Source organism: Geospiza fortis, unplaced genomic scaffold (genome assembly GCF_000277835.1).
Source record: "Geospiza fortis unplaced genomic scaffold, GeoFor_1.0 scaffold166, whole genome shotgun sequence".
Taxonomy (NCBI): Eukaryota; Metazoa; Chordata; class Aves; order Passeriformes; family Thraupidae; genus Geospiza; species Geospiza fortis.
In genome coordinates this window covers 7,554,230-7,570,974 of record NW_005054310.1, presented here as the reverse complement: position 1 = coordinate 7,570,974, position 16,745 = coordinate 7,554,230, and the positions used below count along the sequence as shown (strand labels likewise).

The following is a 16,745-nucleotide window of genomic DNA, read 5'->3' as shown; positions in this document are numbered from 1 at the left end:
GTTTGAGCATTCTCTGAGTCTGCCAGTTATTTTTACAAGCTTTTGAGGCCTTGCAAAAGCAGACTTCCATTTGAAAAATAGATAGTTGTACTTCCTTAATTTTGTGGGGGTTTGATGTACATGTGCGGTAGAGGAGGGCATTTTCCCTTCAGAAAAGTTTCAAATGTGAGATCAGCACCAGCATGATAAAGACAGTAACAGTAACTTTTTGAATTTGAAAAACTGTGTGTTCTTCAAAGTAGTACATCCTCCCCACAACCCTGGCATTTCTTTGAGAAGACTGTTCATCTTTCTGAACATTTTTTCACTGTAGTGTCTATGATAAGGGAAAACTGTCAGGGTTGTTCTGTATCTGAAGAGCCAATGTGTGATATTTCCTAGGTGAGAATTGTTAGTGTGTATTTTTGAGATTTGTGTTTTTTCTTTTAAGTGGAACAAATCCAAACAAAAATTACTTGGTTGGTGGGACTGTTGTGATCATGTGCAGGCTCACCATTTCTGTCTAACGCCAGCCCTAAGACTTGGCCTGGTTATGAAGTTCTTGTCTTTCCTTGGTTCAGACAGGTTTTAAAAGTAATTTGGTGACACAGTCTTAGAACCACCCTACCAAACCCAGGAAGGGAATGTTGCTCTAAAGATGAAATGGTGTTTAACACACTTGGCAAAAGCTGGCACATCACCCAGCTTCTGCTGAGACAAGGCCCACAGCTGAGCTTGCTTCAGACTGGAAAGTCTGGCAGTAAGCACAGGAAGAACACTATGCCTTGGCCTGGCATGGGGCTTGCTTCCCCAGGAATGGCTGGTTGGTTTCCAATGTCAGCTTTAAAATAAAATTTAGATCGTTGCATTTGAAGACCTGGGCGGTTGTAATTGTAAACAACCTCTTCCTACCTTCTGTTGTATGGAATGTCTTGGATTCTTGCATTGTGGGGTCATATGCAAACACTGTGGTTTAATAACCCACAGCCCTAATGTTACTTAGTTGTTTGATCTCTACTTGTATTAGTACCCTGGGCTTCAGACCATTCTTAGCTTTCAAGATACGCTAAGTAGTTTTCAGTACAATATCCTGTATAAGCTTGTTTCCTAATAGTCTTTTAAAAGCTTGATTTTGTTGTACAGGTCACAGAGGCTGGTAATCCATTTTAGTTCATTAAAACCCTATGTGCTTAAATAGCCAGCAGTTAAAACTCACACTTTCTGAAGAGGAAACCTGAAGGAAATGATTTATTGTCTGTGATACTTCTTATATCTAGTTTTACTGAAATTTGCAAAACTTAAACAGCTGTTAAATGTTATTTAAATCATGGAATATATTTCTTTAAAAACATGACATAGTCTGGAGAGAGGAAAATGTACAAATCTGTGTAAAATCTGTTGTGTCTTTAGGGACCAAATCTAATGCTAAGCCTGAGTTGCTATTATTTGTACAGTTGGTTTTCACTTTAAACAGATGACTGCTTTTTTGAAACTGGGTTGCATGCCAGTAGTTAAAGTACAACCATGTAGGGTACAACAGGGTTTGTAACTAGGGGTTTTCAGAGGTGATGTCATGATGAACTCAAATGAAACTTTAGCAACAATGTTAATGTCACCAACAAATATATTCAGTTTTCTAGCCTTCCTTTCACAATGCCTGAATATGAACTGTGTTTATATTGCTTCTGTTTGAAGGAAAATAATTTGTTAAAAAGAATAAGGGGAAGTTACAACTTTTGTTTTGTTTCTCTTCTACTTCAAAATATTTACCATATAAACATTTGAGTGTTTACATCAGAGGGGGCAGATGGAGCCATAATGTTTTACTTTGTCATTCATTGCTTTCATTTGCATGCCAAACCACATGGTGATACTTGGTAAAAACTGAAAATAGTCAGAAAGTAACAAGCATTTATTAACTGTAATGCTTATACCTTGTAAAATTATGATAAAATTATAAACTGTGGTGTTGCATGGTGATTTCTGTAACCACCATGGAAGGGAGACCACATTGCATCATGGATAAAAGAAAAGATATTTTGTAGACCTATAGCCTACAGATTTATAAACAAAGAGCATCTAAGCTCTGGTGCACCTATGTCACAAGTTCTGGTACAGGTCTGGTCCCCACATCCCATTTTTGTGGTTAGTCTCCCTGCTGTAAAATGATTGAGAGGATGGAGCAACTACCTTAGGAAAGACTAAAGAGTTCAAGGCTCCTCACTTTGGAGAGGAAAAAGAAGTGTGTGTGATGTGGTTTACAAAATCACAAAGGTGATAGAAAAGCTGAAGGTGAAACTTGAGTTTACCAGGTTTTGCCATATTAGGATTAAAGAGCATTCAATGTTTTTAACAGAAGTTATCTTCTATCTTAATAGAAGATCAGCTTAAAGCAGATGGCAGTACCTGTTCACACTGCAGGCATGAATCTGTGGAACTTGCTGCCACAGGAGCTGCAGAGACAGGCAGTGTTGGCAGGTTCAAAAAGGGTTTATGTGCCTGCATAGGCACCAAGGCCATAAATGGACACTGAACAGACTCGGAAGGGAGGTGCCCTCTGAATTCCTGCTTCCACACTTGTGGATGCCAGCAGAGAGGCTGCAGAAAAGGCTCACGTGCTTGCTCAAAATAGCCTTTGCTTTGCTGTGTTGAAGGCAGACTGTCAGGCTGCATGCCCTGTACACCTGACCTGGGAGGGTGCCGCTTCTCTTGCTCTGTCAGGGGGACATGTTGTGGGCTGTTCTTGAACTCTCTCTTAATGTCAGGATAATTGTTCAAACTCATGTCAGCCAAACCTGCTTAGAAAAACAAAATCTTTTCCTGAAAAAGAGACTGCTTCCTTGCCCTGTGTGCCACTGTGGAAATTAGATCTCCCTGACTGCAAAAAGCAAAAGAAAAAGAAGGAAGATACAGAGATTATTAGATTATTCTGCCCACATCCATCCTGTCAGAAAAATTCCTCTTTTCCTGACCCAAAGAGCAACCTCATCTTGTTCAGGAGGATGCAAACATTTCAAGATTCAGATATGCGATAAGGCCACTGCTTGGAGACACTTGGATGTTAACATTTCTTCTTGGCCACCCTGCCTCCAGTTGGTCTTCACACCTTTTTGGCTACTGGTGTCTGTGACTGGCTGTGACCAGTGTCCCTGCTTGGTGAGTTTCAGGGTTCCAGATGAAGGAGGAGCACGTATCTGGAGCTCAGGCTTGCCCCAGGATAGAAGGAGAAATTACTGTCACTGGCAAAGCTGCTGTGCTCTCGGGAGAGTTAGGATGAGAGAGAAGTAAAATGCTTGTTTCAGAATAGTTTAATTGCAAGGTTTCAGTTTCTTTCTTTCCTGTAGGAGTACTGCGAGGCTGTAGGAAGGAGTGTTCTTTCTTGTAGGAGTAACAACTGAGATCAGAATTCCATTAATTTTGTTTCCTGTATGCTCTGCTGGACTTTTTTTGTTGTACGATAGCACTGTTACTTAAATCCTTTCTTTAATGCAAATGTGATGCAAGTAGGATTGCACTACTGGTAATTTTTGTGACTAAACAAGACTTTTTTTTTTTTAACATAGTTTAGGCTGAATTTCTCATTTTCAAACCTTCAGTGTTTTATTTCAAAAAATATTTCTGGCCACAATTTACAGCAAGATCGTGACATCTTCATTCATCTGACTGAATCGTGGTCACAGTACGTGTGGGATTAATGTGAAACATGAAAGCTCAGCTAGGGACTGATGTGTCTTAGAAGATTGCTTCAGTTCCCACAGGTCTCTTTGGTTCTTCAGATTTCTCATAAAAGTGCTTTATGTATGTTCCTGGGATAGGTTTAACCTTTTGTCCATTATATTTTCCTCTGTCTTTCAAGCTGAAATAGTAAGAGGAGCTTGGTTCTTCATTCCTCAAGAGATGCTAATTTCTCAAAGTTTTGTGAAAATAGCAGGCTGGATGGAAGAGAGAGACCTTGTATCTCTCCATATACAGAAGGCTGCAGTAGCAGTTTGGGGAAGCCAGGCATTTGACTCAAGGCAGGGATCCTGAGGATGCAGGCTTCATGGTTTTGGAGATTCCTTTCTTTGTGAAACTTTTTCTCAGCCTCATCCCATAGCAGCCTGTAGCTGTTGAGTTTATTAGTGCTTTATTACTGCATGCAGCACTAGGATTTGGCAGCAGCCGTGAGACTTAGACTTCCGTAAAGCCACTGATGTGATGTGAGTTTTCTTTTTTGGGACCACAAGTTGATTTGCAGTTGACTTTAATTGTAATTTGTGCAGTTTTAGTTGTGTTTCTTGAGGATTCATGCTGAGCTAGCCTCATCTAGGGCTTTGCGCTCAGCATAAATGATACAAAGAGAGTGCTGCTTCTCTAAACATCTGTGCTACAATAAATGAGATGAGCATGGGGGGTGCAGGCGATAAAGAAAAAACATTTTCTGCTCTTTTTCTTGTGAGGAAGCTCAACTTTGAAGAGGCATTGCATCATGAGCTCTGATGAAAGACCAGCTATTCCCCTTGGGAAAATGAAAGCACTTGCCTCATTTCCCTCTTACTGGCAGCTGTTGCTTAGGAATTCTGTTTGAGAATGAAATGCTGCTTTGGTTGATCAGAGGAATGGCTTTAATACAAATGGATGCCAGTGGTGTGCACTGTAAGTGTTGTGAAGGACAGAAAAAAATTCTTAAAAATTAATAGCTCAGACTAGAAAATTAGTGGTTTAGACCCAAATATATAATTTGTGTGAGTTCTGATGTATTCCACTGTGTCCTTGAGACCAGTTTTTGTTTTTCCCATCTGTGCTGGTCTGAGGAAGTGACAAGAACACATTAGCATCAGGGAGTGAAAGGAGACCAGGAGCTCTGATGAGGAAAACATTTAATTGGGCTGGGAGGAGAAATGGGTGTTGATGTGGCAGACATTACTGAGAATTACTGATGGAAGAGAACCTAGCTCAGGTTCTATTCTATATATTTTATTTAATTTTTACTAAAACCAGCATGGAAATGTTTGTGCATTGTTTTATAGAGAAAGTTCATTTTTTGAGCACCAGCACTCAGAAGTGATATTGTTAAGCCTGGCAACATCTAGGTCTTGGCTGATGGAAGAAGACACAGTGTGAACTGCTCTGGTGGTTGTGCTCATACTTCACTCTCCTGCTGTGACATGTACAAGGATCTGTGGTTAGGAAACTCATCACCAGGCCTGACTTTTGAAGAAAGGCAGTTTCCCAATTCCCTGCACTGTTGTGGTATGTGTGGTGGGTGTTTTGTAGGGAGCCAGAGATGAATCAGCCTGGAGATGAATCACACTCCCCTTGTGCCTGAGCAGTGCACTGGCTTTGAGAAGCTGTGCCAAATTTCACCTCCAAAATGCTCTTGCTCCTTTGTTTAAAACAGCTGCCTTTGGAGCAATTGCTTTCCCTGAGCAGGTGTGGCTTCAACCACTTGGTGGCCATTTCAAGAGCAGGATGTCAGAAGCACATTGTATGGCATGGTAGAGATGAATGAAGTATTGATGTTGTATTGGATGACTCAAGGTCATCACAGGTAATAAATTTACCTGCTGAGATAACCAGGTGGAATTTGATCTGTTAGAAGCAGAGTTAGCAGGGGTCAGCTTTCCTTTTAGTGGATCCTGTTATAAAGGACCTGCTATTTCCTGTGGGAAATGAGTCTGTCAAGTTTTCCTCAACCGACCTAAGTATGCTGGTCAAAGAAGACTTACTTATTTTCATTTCTAATGTGGCTAGCAAAGCTGTATGGCAAAATTCAGGTACCAATGTATACTGAGAGCAATTCAGCCCCAGGAAAGCTGAGGAGAAAAGCCAGGAAAAAACCACCTGTATAACATCTTATTAGCTTCTCTTTGCATGTTGCCTAAGTATAATTAGGAAAATTAAAAGACACAGGTGCCTGAAATTTGTGTATTCTGCTTAATGACATTCAGTGAGAGCAGCTGACCCAGTGAATCATGGTGGGCTGAGGTTTTCTTGTTCATAATAAACCCAGTGAGTTGTTCTTTGTTGGCTTTCTGTTGGCAGCAGTCATGTGGGATTTACTGTCTCTGCAGTTTGTGTGACAGCAATGTGATTCTCTCTAAGTCCTGGTGTGTAGCTAGTGAGGAGGTTTTGTTTGTTTCGTTGAAGTTGTACCCTGATGAATGAGTAGTTGGAGTGTTCTGAGCTTTTTGTTTGGGTGCAGGATGGTATCACCAGATTAATTCATCAAGATCTTGGTCTTAGGTTTCCAGTGGCATCAAGTTACTTCCCCTCCTGGGACACATCTTCACTTTTCACTGTCTGCGGTCTTGATAGTGAAAGATGGAGGAGAAGGGTGAAAATGATGACTGTAAACAGCTTTTCTGCCTATGATGTATTGTATTTTTATTGAATGATTTTTGGGTCCGTTTGTCTGATTTAATCCCAGTAGTCCTCTTTGTATTCAGTTCAGAGATTTGCTATGAACTACATGTTGTTGAAATTAGTTAAGGCCTAGGCTTTGGTTGTTTAGGAAATGAGTTAGAGGTACATTTGTTGGCAGAGTGCTCACTACAAAAGGAGGTAATCCTCGCTTTTGCGTAAACACACAGATGTGTTTTTGTGGGCTTAATTAAGCTTTGCCAAAATTGTCTGGCCTCTGGTGCTAGTGCAAAAAGGGAAAAATTCCTGTGGCATGTTCAAGTATGGAATCGTGTCTAACTCATTTGATGGATGACAGCTGTCCCAGTGATGCCTTGTGGCCTACTCTGTAGTGGAGCTACACCTGGGAAGGCTGACTACAAGAGCATCACCAGGGCAAATGTTGTGGTAAATCAACTGGCTTGGCCGCTGGGCTTCGATGCTGGGCTTGGATTTTGCTTGTCATGCCTGCTGTCATGGCAATCCCTAGGATCAGAGTGATCTCGTGGGGTGGTGTCTTTTCTAACCAGATCAAACTTCTGTCATTTTGGGAGAGCAGTATGAAAACTCTCCTATGGGAAAATAGAAGAAAGTTTCTTGCTGTCTGTTCATACCCACCAATTCACCAAGGTTTTTTTTCCTTGTCCTTTTTTTTCTTAATGCATGCAGGTAATTTCCTAGATGTCAGCCTTGTGAACTTTACCCTGTGCCATTGCCATTAAAGGCAATAGGTTCTTTTTGTCATCTACAGTTATTAAAGGTCTTTTTTGTGGAATTAAACTTTGAGGTGCACAGAAGTTAATGTGGAGTGGTTGTTTATTTGTTTATTTTTTTTTAAACAAAGGTTGATATTTCAACATAGGAAAGGTGAGTTTTTTTTCCTCTTTCCTAGTTAGTGTTTTTTGCTTAATATTGTGTGATGTTGTGGGTGACTTCAGTAATTGTGGTGAGAGTTCCAACAGGGTAGGTACCAGCTTGAACAATCAGAAATGAATTAATAATAAGCATTAAAGCTGAGGTATCTGCTATTGGAATTTTAGTATCAATATTGTTAGTAGGCTGAAGAGGTATGAATGCTTGTCTCTGAGGTGAGTCTTGGCTGGTATCCATGTGAAGGAGTTTGTCTGCACTTACACTGACAGGGAATGTTGTAAGTTAAAGCTTGGGTTCCTGAAATGTGCCACATAGATGTCAGACAGAAGCTTGCAGACTGTTTCGTGTCCCTTTAGTATCCACTTCTTTTCCTTTGTGCCCCTTTGTTTGCCCCCAGATTGAACACTATAAAGCTGAAAAAGCCTTTGGGGAGATGAAGTGGGCAGTTTAAATTAAGCTGTCTTTCTTTATAGTTTGGGGCAGATGGAAAACAGAAGGGCAAGAAGGCTTCATTTCTCTTGGGAGAATAGAGATTTGAATTCTGAAAACGTTCAGTAATTGGGTATCTGTAATGTAGTAGGTGGGGTCTGGCAGCTGTGCGAAATGCTACACAATCTTAGAATTGTGCTTAAGGAGCTAATGGCAGAGTTGTCTTTCACTGGTGTTCCTTTTTGCCTCAGTTTTCTGATCTTGAAATAAAGGTATGTTCTCAGTGTTATGCAGGAAATCAGTATCTGAGCTCAGATCAGAATTCAAGGTTTCTGGCTTCAAGTTCTCCATTCAGACCACACCTTTCTTTTTATAGCCATGGGAAAAAAGTCTGCTCCAGCATGTCATTTAGTGAAATGCCATATAGAAAAAGCAAAACTAAGCCTAAAAGAGCTAAAAATAGTTGATTTTAAATTAGGAGACAGAAAAAGTTCAGCAGATTCTTTCTGGCAAGTGGAACCTTACAATGCCACAGCAAATGCGCTCATCTTTGGGGTAGTGTCTGGCAAACTGAAGTGCCTGCAAAGATGTGTGCTGAGCTGTGCTGAGTGGTGTCCAATAGAGTGGGATACAAAACAGGCCACTGAAGTCAGGGAAGCCCTTCTTCAGGATACATTACACTGGAATGTGTTTGGGAGGACAGATGGAACTGTGACTTGGTTTGTCTGTAGGGTGAATGTGCTCAGGTGTTCTCTGAAAGCATCGAGGCTCTTCAAAGCTTCTTTCTCCCTTTTCTAATTGAAGCCTTAAATCATCAAAGCTGAGAGCTGAAACTCTTTCATACTATATATGGCATTTGTGCTAGCGGTAGAAACTGGAGTGTATTTATAACACTGGTTTGCTGCTGCGGGAATACAGATTGGGAACAAATGTTTGTTTGGAAAAAATCCAATTCCAGGGTCTTCTTTTACTGCCGCACGTGAAATCCACAGCAACCTTGTAAAAGCAACAATAGAAAAATCTTAATAGGGCCTTCCCCATGGAAAAAAACGTGCAATTGGTGTAACATTATGTATCTGGAGAGTTTACTTCTGATGGTTTATGCAGTGGGCAGTGACCCTGTATGTAACATCCTGTCTGTCACATTGGAATGCAGGGATGCTGCCGTGTTGTTGGCACACACTGGGATTGTTGGGGTTACTTGCTAGGATGTGCTGCTATTTTCAGATGTATTCCTTGTTTGTTCAGAAATACCTATTTGTGCCTCAAGTGATAGTTAACGAAAATTTTAAGTGTTCTTTACAGGATGGCATAGCATTGACATGAGAAAATCAAGCCATAAGCTGAACCGAGCTGTCTTGCATACTGCTGCAAAATATTTGAGGGAAAACAGTTGGCAACAAAAGGGCACAGGTGTCTTTGGGTGTGTTGATTAAACTGTCTCCCTGCCATCTCCCTTCAGTCCCAGTGTTCTGTTTGATTTGCTTAATGTGTTAATCCTTTCTGTTGCTGCACAGCTATTACTGTTATGTTGAGCCTCTGTGGAATAATTACCCTTTGGACTAAGAATGTTTGTATCCAGTATCACAAAATAATTTCTTTTATATTGTGTGTTTTAAAACTGCTGTCTTGTTTTTGAAGGATGTTCAGAAGGAGAGAGAATCTCATGTTTATCTCAGTAAAGAAGAAGTTAAAGAGAAGATACAAAGCTATAATTCATCCGTCACTGATAAATTAAAGATGACCTTGGTAAGTTTTGCATAGAATTTCTGTAATTTTTGATGTTGAGTTGTAGCTTTGTAGTGCGTTGTGAATTATTTTATTCTCAGCATCTTACATATTAAACTCTGTTTAAATGGTTTTCTAAGAGACTTTTCTTTAGACTGGCAAATTAAATCTCATGTCTGAAATGCTTTTTATCCCTGTAACTCTTTTACATGGGTCAAAACAAAATATTCTAAAAACAAACTGATATAATTTGTAATGTGTTTAAGGTAAACTGTAAGTTGACTCTAAGGTGTACGTTTTTCAGAATTTTCTTACAAATTCTGAAAATGCTCAGATGGTAAAAATGAAGGTATATTTTTCTTGTTTCTGCAGATAAATTTTTGTCAGATTTCTTTGATAAGGATGCTCAAGCAGTGATAAAAGTTAAAACATGCAATATTTATTATAGGATACTTTCAGAGTATTCATACAGGTTTTCAGCATAAAAAGAGACTTTCTTCCCCCAGAAACCATAGAAATGACAAACTGGAATGCATAAGGCTTCACATTTCCAAGGATTGTGAACCAGGTTTAATATTCAGTTCAGTCTACTCAAGACTGTACTAACAAAATTCACATCTGTCTGCTTAGCAAGCTGTTATTCAGTTGTTAGTCTGTCCAGATTTTCTAATACATGGCATATTCCTGTGGGTGTGTATATGTAAATTTTGAAATTCCATTATATCCTAAACCATATAAGTATGACTGTGTACTAAAAAGATCTTTGTTATGTGTTTGCATGTGGATCAGGACTTATTATGCCTAAAACCAGATTGTCAAAATTGTTCTAGCTCAGTAAGGTTTGATTTGCTATTTTGTCTTTCAAGAGCAACTGAAATAAACAATCTAAATGCCTCAGACTAAGTTGACAGCTAAAATGTGGGAGAGAATTTCTGTATTTCCACATTTAATCTGTCACTAAAGATGAGTATTAGGGATCTTTTTCACTTCATAGTCCTCTCCTAAAGTGAAAACTTATCTCTGGTATGTTGTACCTTTTGCTTGATGAGGGGCTAATATACTTAGAATTCAACAGTTATTATTAAGAAAAAATTAATACTCAGTAGTTATTAATAAGAAAAATTTCTATTCAGAAGGTATACCAGAAAGAATAACTGTCTGAATTACGAGAACAATGCCTTTCCTGTGAGATGTCATGTATTGCAGTGGTATTTAAATAGTGCTCACTGTGAGCATTTTCATGTGCCTGCTGCACTGCTGTGTCACACATGGTCACTGCTGATGATTTTAACAGTCCAGGCCTTTCCTTCGTTGCAGAACGCCAATGGGATTTACACTGGCTTCATCAAGGTGCAGATGGAGCTATGCAGACCCATCACTGTGCAGTCCTCCCAGAGCCAGGGCAGGTGTGCTCCCAGCAGCCAGGAAACTGCTTTCTACCTGCCAGATGGCTGTGTGAACACCCTCCACATCAGCAGCACCAACACTGTGCGGGAAGTTATCGAGGCCTTGCTCAAGAAGTTCTTTGTCGCTGACAACCCTGCCAAGTTTGCACTTTATAAACGCTGTCACAAGGAAGATCAAGGTATAAACTGAGCTTGTGGTATTTTGGTATTGGAAAGGTTTGGGGAGGGAGTTGTGCTATAGTAATACTTGAAATAAGCAAGGTGGAAGAAATCAGATAAGTGGAGGTAACAGTTTTCCTACCTTGTCTTTTTTTCCATATGTAAAGTAGCATGGTAAGACAGTAAAAGACTGGGGCATTTTCAGGGTAATTCATCCAAGACAAAGTCACCTGCTAAAATATTACACAGATCTCCTGTGCTTTGCAGTCCATTTTATTTTATGCCCTTATCAGGTCCTAAATTTCAGCTGGCCTGATAACACTGCAGAGTTGTGAGATGAAGTTACAGGCCAGGTTTTCAAACAGATAAGCCATGGTGTCTGTGATGCATGAGTTACTGGCACTGGCAGACTGCTCTGGAGGTGACAACCATGGGCACGTGTGTTGTGCTCATGTGTTAGTGCTCACGTGGCTGTCCCTGGGCACTGGCTGCTGTTAGGAGTTTGTTGTAAGTTGAGATGGAAATACCATAAGATGGAAAAGGGGTTTTTTAGGGAAAGGTGCATTTTGCCAGTGCTGTGTTCTTGCACTTAAAATCTGCCTTCCTTCCATGGACATTGAGAGCAGTTTCAGTAGTTCAGGTGTTTCTGGCTGTCAGGCAATCAGACATGTCTTTTAGACTTCATGTGTGAAATTCTAAGTGGAAAACTTAAGTCAGAACAGTGATACACAGCTCTGATCTCATAAATGCTTAGATAGAGCACCAGATCTGTGTGTTGTATTTTTTTCTTGTGGGTTATTTTTCCCCCCTGCCCTGCATGTACTGTGTTGACTGGAGGCTGTTTCATTCCTGTGCAAAAGCAGTGTTGCACTGTCACCATCAGTCACCTGCTCAGCTCCTCCCTAAAACTCACTGCTCAAAACCAGTACGTATTTTGGTTACACATGCATCTTTCTGAAATTTTTGTAGCATTAGCTAGTGTTAGTCATTCCAAGTGTTGGAATTGTTGTTGGTAAAGATGATAATGACTGTGGTTTCCTTCTCCTGCAGTTTATACCTGCAAGCTGTCAGACAGAGAACATCCCCTCTACCTGCGCTTGGTGGCAGGCCCCAAAACAGAAATGCTCAGCTTTGTTCTGCGCGAGCATGAAACTGGAGAAGTCATGGTAGGTCACATCCTCCTGGGTCAGTGTTTGTGTAACCTCGTGGATGAGTGGGCTTCTGTTTGAGCTGTGCTGACCGGGCAGATCATTTTCTGGAAGCAGACTTTTTTCCCCTGTTAATTTCCTTTGCGCCTTTTGTAAACATTTCATTTGTGGTTAGGTTGACTTGTTGTTACTTGCAGAAGAAAAAAACTAATTGAAAGAGTAAAATATTTTCAGATGCCCTAAGATTTGCGAGGAAGGTGCCGGATACTGTTTCACTTGGAAATTGTCTACAGTGTCTGAGGTTGTTTGGAAATACTGCATATATAAAAGGTTTATGAATTTTCTGTTGATCTCATCCATTCTTTGCTCTCTTTGTCTTTGCAGTGGGAAGCTTTTAGTATTCCTGAACTGCAAAACTTCTTGCGCATACTGGACAAAGAGGAAAGTGACCAACTGCAGCTCTTGAAGAACCGCTATGCAGCTTACAGGGGCAAGCTTGAAGAAGCCCTTCGCGGGGTGCTGAAGCCTGGCTAAAAAGGGGCCAAAGGACACTCAGGAAAACGCGCTACCAAACGTCAGTAGAACATGCCAAACCCAACTACAAAGAGCAGCAGAGAGTAGTTCTCTTTATTCAGAAGACTGTTTTGTGATGCCAGGATAGACTTAGGTTCCATAAGCCAGGTCACTTAGCATCTTGCACCCACAAGTAAGGGATTCTGCATGTTTGTACATCAGTTTGCAACCCTCTGTGTGCCTAGAGAGTTTCCCAAGTTATCTTGGTGCAAGCTGTGAAACTGTAAGCAATTTCCTAGGATGCTATGAAATAATACCTTTTTTTTCTTCTTTGCTTAATGGTATCTTTACAAGTAAGGATGTGCAAATTGATGGGTTAAAAATATTATTAAAGCCATTTGGATGAGAATTAGAGCACTATCTTAGAGATGAAATTGATTTGCACTACCTTTCTGTTTTTGAATAGTTACTGTATAATTTGTGAGAGAACTGTTATAGGTGGAAAGCTTATGAAATCCTGTGGTTTGTACTGTGAAATTGTGGAAAGCTTTTAAGTGGTCTTTGTGAAGAAAGTAAAGAGAAGGTTGAAAAGAAGGTAAGAGTTGGGGGAGAAGAACTCTAATAGCTGACAGGAGGTTTTAAATGAAAATAGTATTTACACAGAGGAAAGTTGAAATACTAATTCTACAAGGTTAAAGTTTTAGTATGTTTTAATATTGTGAATAAGTTTTATGGTTTTTAACTGTGTAAATCCACACTGGAAAAGAAATAAAGATAATAGAAATAGTGAGAAGGAACGAGAAGCAAAAGCTAAGTAAGAATGGAAATGGAGCTGCACATACAGGTCCCTTTTGGAGAAGCTGATTCCATAAAGGCATAGCCAGGGTTTGAAAAGTGTGGCAAACCTAAAAAGCTGCTTACTTGAATTCTGAAAAGTGGTCCATGTCTCAGATAACTCTGTGAGAAATACCTGTCTAGCGAGGGTGCAGACATAAGCTACAACTACGGATGCATTTGATTTTTATTGTAAGTCAGGTCTTTCCTCTGGCCCAGTGATCCATTTTTAGGCTGGATAATCTTGAATTACCATATCTGAAAGACAGAAATAGCTTCCTCTGCTTCTTTCTTTGTTAAAAGCTCAGTCAGGCAAAGAAAGTAGAATTTTTTATTCACATTTCCAGACCAGCAGAACGTTAACATTTATTACCTGTTTTGGTGACTGAGCTTAGTAACTCCTGCTTCTAATAAGTCAAAACTTTTTTTCCTTATGGTTTTTAAACTCTTAATTGAAAAACTGATTACCAAAATCTGCAGACTGCTGATTTACTTGATTTAAAAGTAGGAAAAATGTAGCAAGAAAACTTTTTACTTTAGTGTAAATATAGTTGTTCTTTCAGAGTTATTTATCTAAAAAAAAAAAAGCATGTTCAAAAGAAACCAAAGAAGTGGGTGTGCAATAGAAGCATGGAAGCATGAGGCAGATTTGAGTGACTGATATTGTAGTCATTGTCATGCCAGAGAGGAAATGAGTTATGTACTGGGGGGTGGGGGAGTGGAGGAGTGCTAAGGATTGAAGAGCAGCAGAAGTTGTGGTGGGGTTTTTTCCCCTCTGTTCTTCATGTGTTCATTTTAAATTCCCAAGGAATTGTTAAAACTTTGGTGACATCTAATGGATACTGTGTGAAACTCCAAGATGCTTCTGTTCTTCCCCTTAATTTTATGTAATTGTGCCTTTGTTTCCTTTACTTAGTAAGATTCTTTTTAAAACTCTTCACAAGGTTTTTAGGTAAAAAGAATTTGTGAGCTTATGAGACAATCATAATGTTTTAAAGAGTTAAGAGAAATTAAGAGTAGGACTAACTATAAAATGTATCTAAGGCATATCTTGTTTGTTTTTTTAATTTCACATGTAACATTGTAGTGCATGTGTGAGTTAGTAACATTATCCTCAAGTGAGACACTTTATAATGGTTCAGGGAATGCTTTTGTGTTGTTACAATTTGTTTTTCTAGGAATGCAGCAGTGTGTTGGTGGGTATTCTGTTAACATCTTAATTTATGTTTCTGCCCATAGCTGTGTAATCATTGCATAACCGCTGTCAATATTGAACCATTTGTTGCTCAGATTTAAACACTGTTTGAGTTTTAAAGTTGAGTATAGAAATATGTGAATTTTGGTTTTACTTGAACTAAACTATCAGTCTTTTTAAGTAGGCACATCTTCATTTACTTTAGCCAAAAACCTCAATCAGTGTTGTATGCACTATGAGTCTTGATTTGGGGGGAGGGGGAAGGGGGTGGGGGACCAAAATAAACTTTTATTTTAATTTTGTCTTAGTCCACAGTTAATTATTGTAAGATGTCATGTGTGGAGTTAATTTTCTTCTTTTTTGTTCTACACACTGGCAGTTACAGCAGCTTTAATTTAAAAGAAATGGTCATGCCTGGTCAGTTTTATCTTTTTTTAATTTTGGCATCAAATTGAACTGTCAGAGATTTTGTTGCAAAACTGTTTTCTTGTCATTGTATGATGGTACCAGAATGACTAAATGATGAGGGAGGGGGAATGCAGGGAAACATTAAAATATATGTCTTTAAATACAAACATTTAAACTATTTATAATTTTAACAAGCTTAGTTTTATTTTTGTAGGGAAGTTTTTATTCCCCTTAAAGTTATTACTGAAATGGCAAAAAAGTGATGGTTCCATTATTAAAGCTGAAGTTGGCAATACTTGGTTATGTGACGTGTGTTTGGCTTTTCCTTTCCCTGGTGATGTGTTGTGATCCTTTTGAGGCCAAGTGGATTTCTGTGAGTCCTGTGGGCAGACACAGCTGGCCTTTAGCATAAAGTAAGGTTTGCCTGGGAGAGAGGGAGGGAGCAGAGCTGGGGGTTGTGGGGCTCAGGGAACTGAGCCCTCCGTAGGGGGAGTGCAGTGGTGCTGGGTGGGACAGCCCATGGGTGAGTGGTTTCCTTTCTGTTAAAAAACACCTTGCAGAAACGAGGCCAATACACCAAAACTGGAGGTGATACTCCAGCCCTCTCTCCCCAGGAACTGCTTTTTACTCCTTTCTATCTTTAATGGCTTTTTAGTGGTTTTCTTTGGTAACATCCATGTTTAATTTTCTGTTTACTTACTCTGTGTTTCATAGAAGTGGTTTGTTCCTCCCTGATTTGATTGGTAGAAGGGAGCTGCTGAGCTGTTTGCTTTGGTCTCTGGCACTTCCTGGGCACCCTGGCCCCGCAGCAGAGGAGATGGCAGTGGCTCAGGCAGTGCCTTGAAGGCTGGTTTATGTGAGATCTCATCAAGGGTTGGTGTGTGCAACAACCTCATTACAACTGTGTGTGCTTGGCAAGGCCTGCAAATGGCAAGTGCTTCAGCACTCAGCCAGGGTGGGATGGATAAAAGCCTTAGAGATACTGGAGTCAGCAAAGCTGCTGACCACACAAGTCACTGGGCTCTGCCTGTGGCAGAGTGAGCTACTACCAGCAATACAACTCAGCAAAAGAAATCTTGTGTGCTTTGGCTGGATCAGGGGCAGAATCATCCATCTGGAGACTGACAAGTCCAGTGTGGAGGCAGAGCAGGAGAGCAGGACTGTCTGTGGAAGCAGCTGGACCACTCCTCTCCATGGCAGGGATCAGCAGGTTGTCAGTCTGCTCTGGCTTCCTGCAGGCTGAAGTTTTAGCACTGACATTTTTGAACATCTGCAACAAACGCCACCAGACTCCATTCCCTTCCTCCCCTCTTCCTGTATGTGCATGAGTATAGAGCAGTTTTCTTTCCTTCCCAGGTTCCCAGCATGGGGATTTCCAGCTGCAGTCCTTGCAAATTTTGTCAGCATTCACTTTTTACCATCTCCCATTGATCTAGAACCATTCAGGTATGTTTTCCTCCTTCATTTTAATGTTCAATGCCGTGCTTGTGTTTGTTGGGAAAGAACTGTTATTTCAACACTTCCCCTACGCTTTTCATCTTGCAGGAGCATATAAATTACACTATTTAAGTTCATATGCAGAAAAAATAGTTTCTCCTATAAAACTGCAAAATAGAAACACTTTTTTTTAATAAGTGAGTTTTGAGCAAAACAATGCTGACTAGTGCGGTATTCATACATTCCCAGAGGGAG

At 40.1% G+C, this 16,745-nt stretch overlaps 1 protein-coding gene across 1 annotated transcript; it reads left to right on the top strand.

Moving 5' to 3' along the window:
- Window positions 1-8,732: 8,732 nt before the first annotated feature.
- RASSF3 (Ras association domain family member 3) lies at window positions 8,733-15,356 on the top strand. The gene is made up of 5 exons (XM_031055616.1): window positions 8,733-8,783; window positions 9,304-9,411; window positions 10,708-10,975; window positions 12,006-12,121; window positions 12,488-15,356. Exons 1-5 carry the CDS (start codon window positions 8,733-8,735, stop codon window positions 12,635-12,637), a joined length of 693 nt encoding a protein of 230 aa, XP_030911476.1. The 3' UTR covers window positions 12,638-15,356.
- Window positions 15,357-16,745: the final 1,389 nt, after the last annotated feature.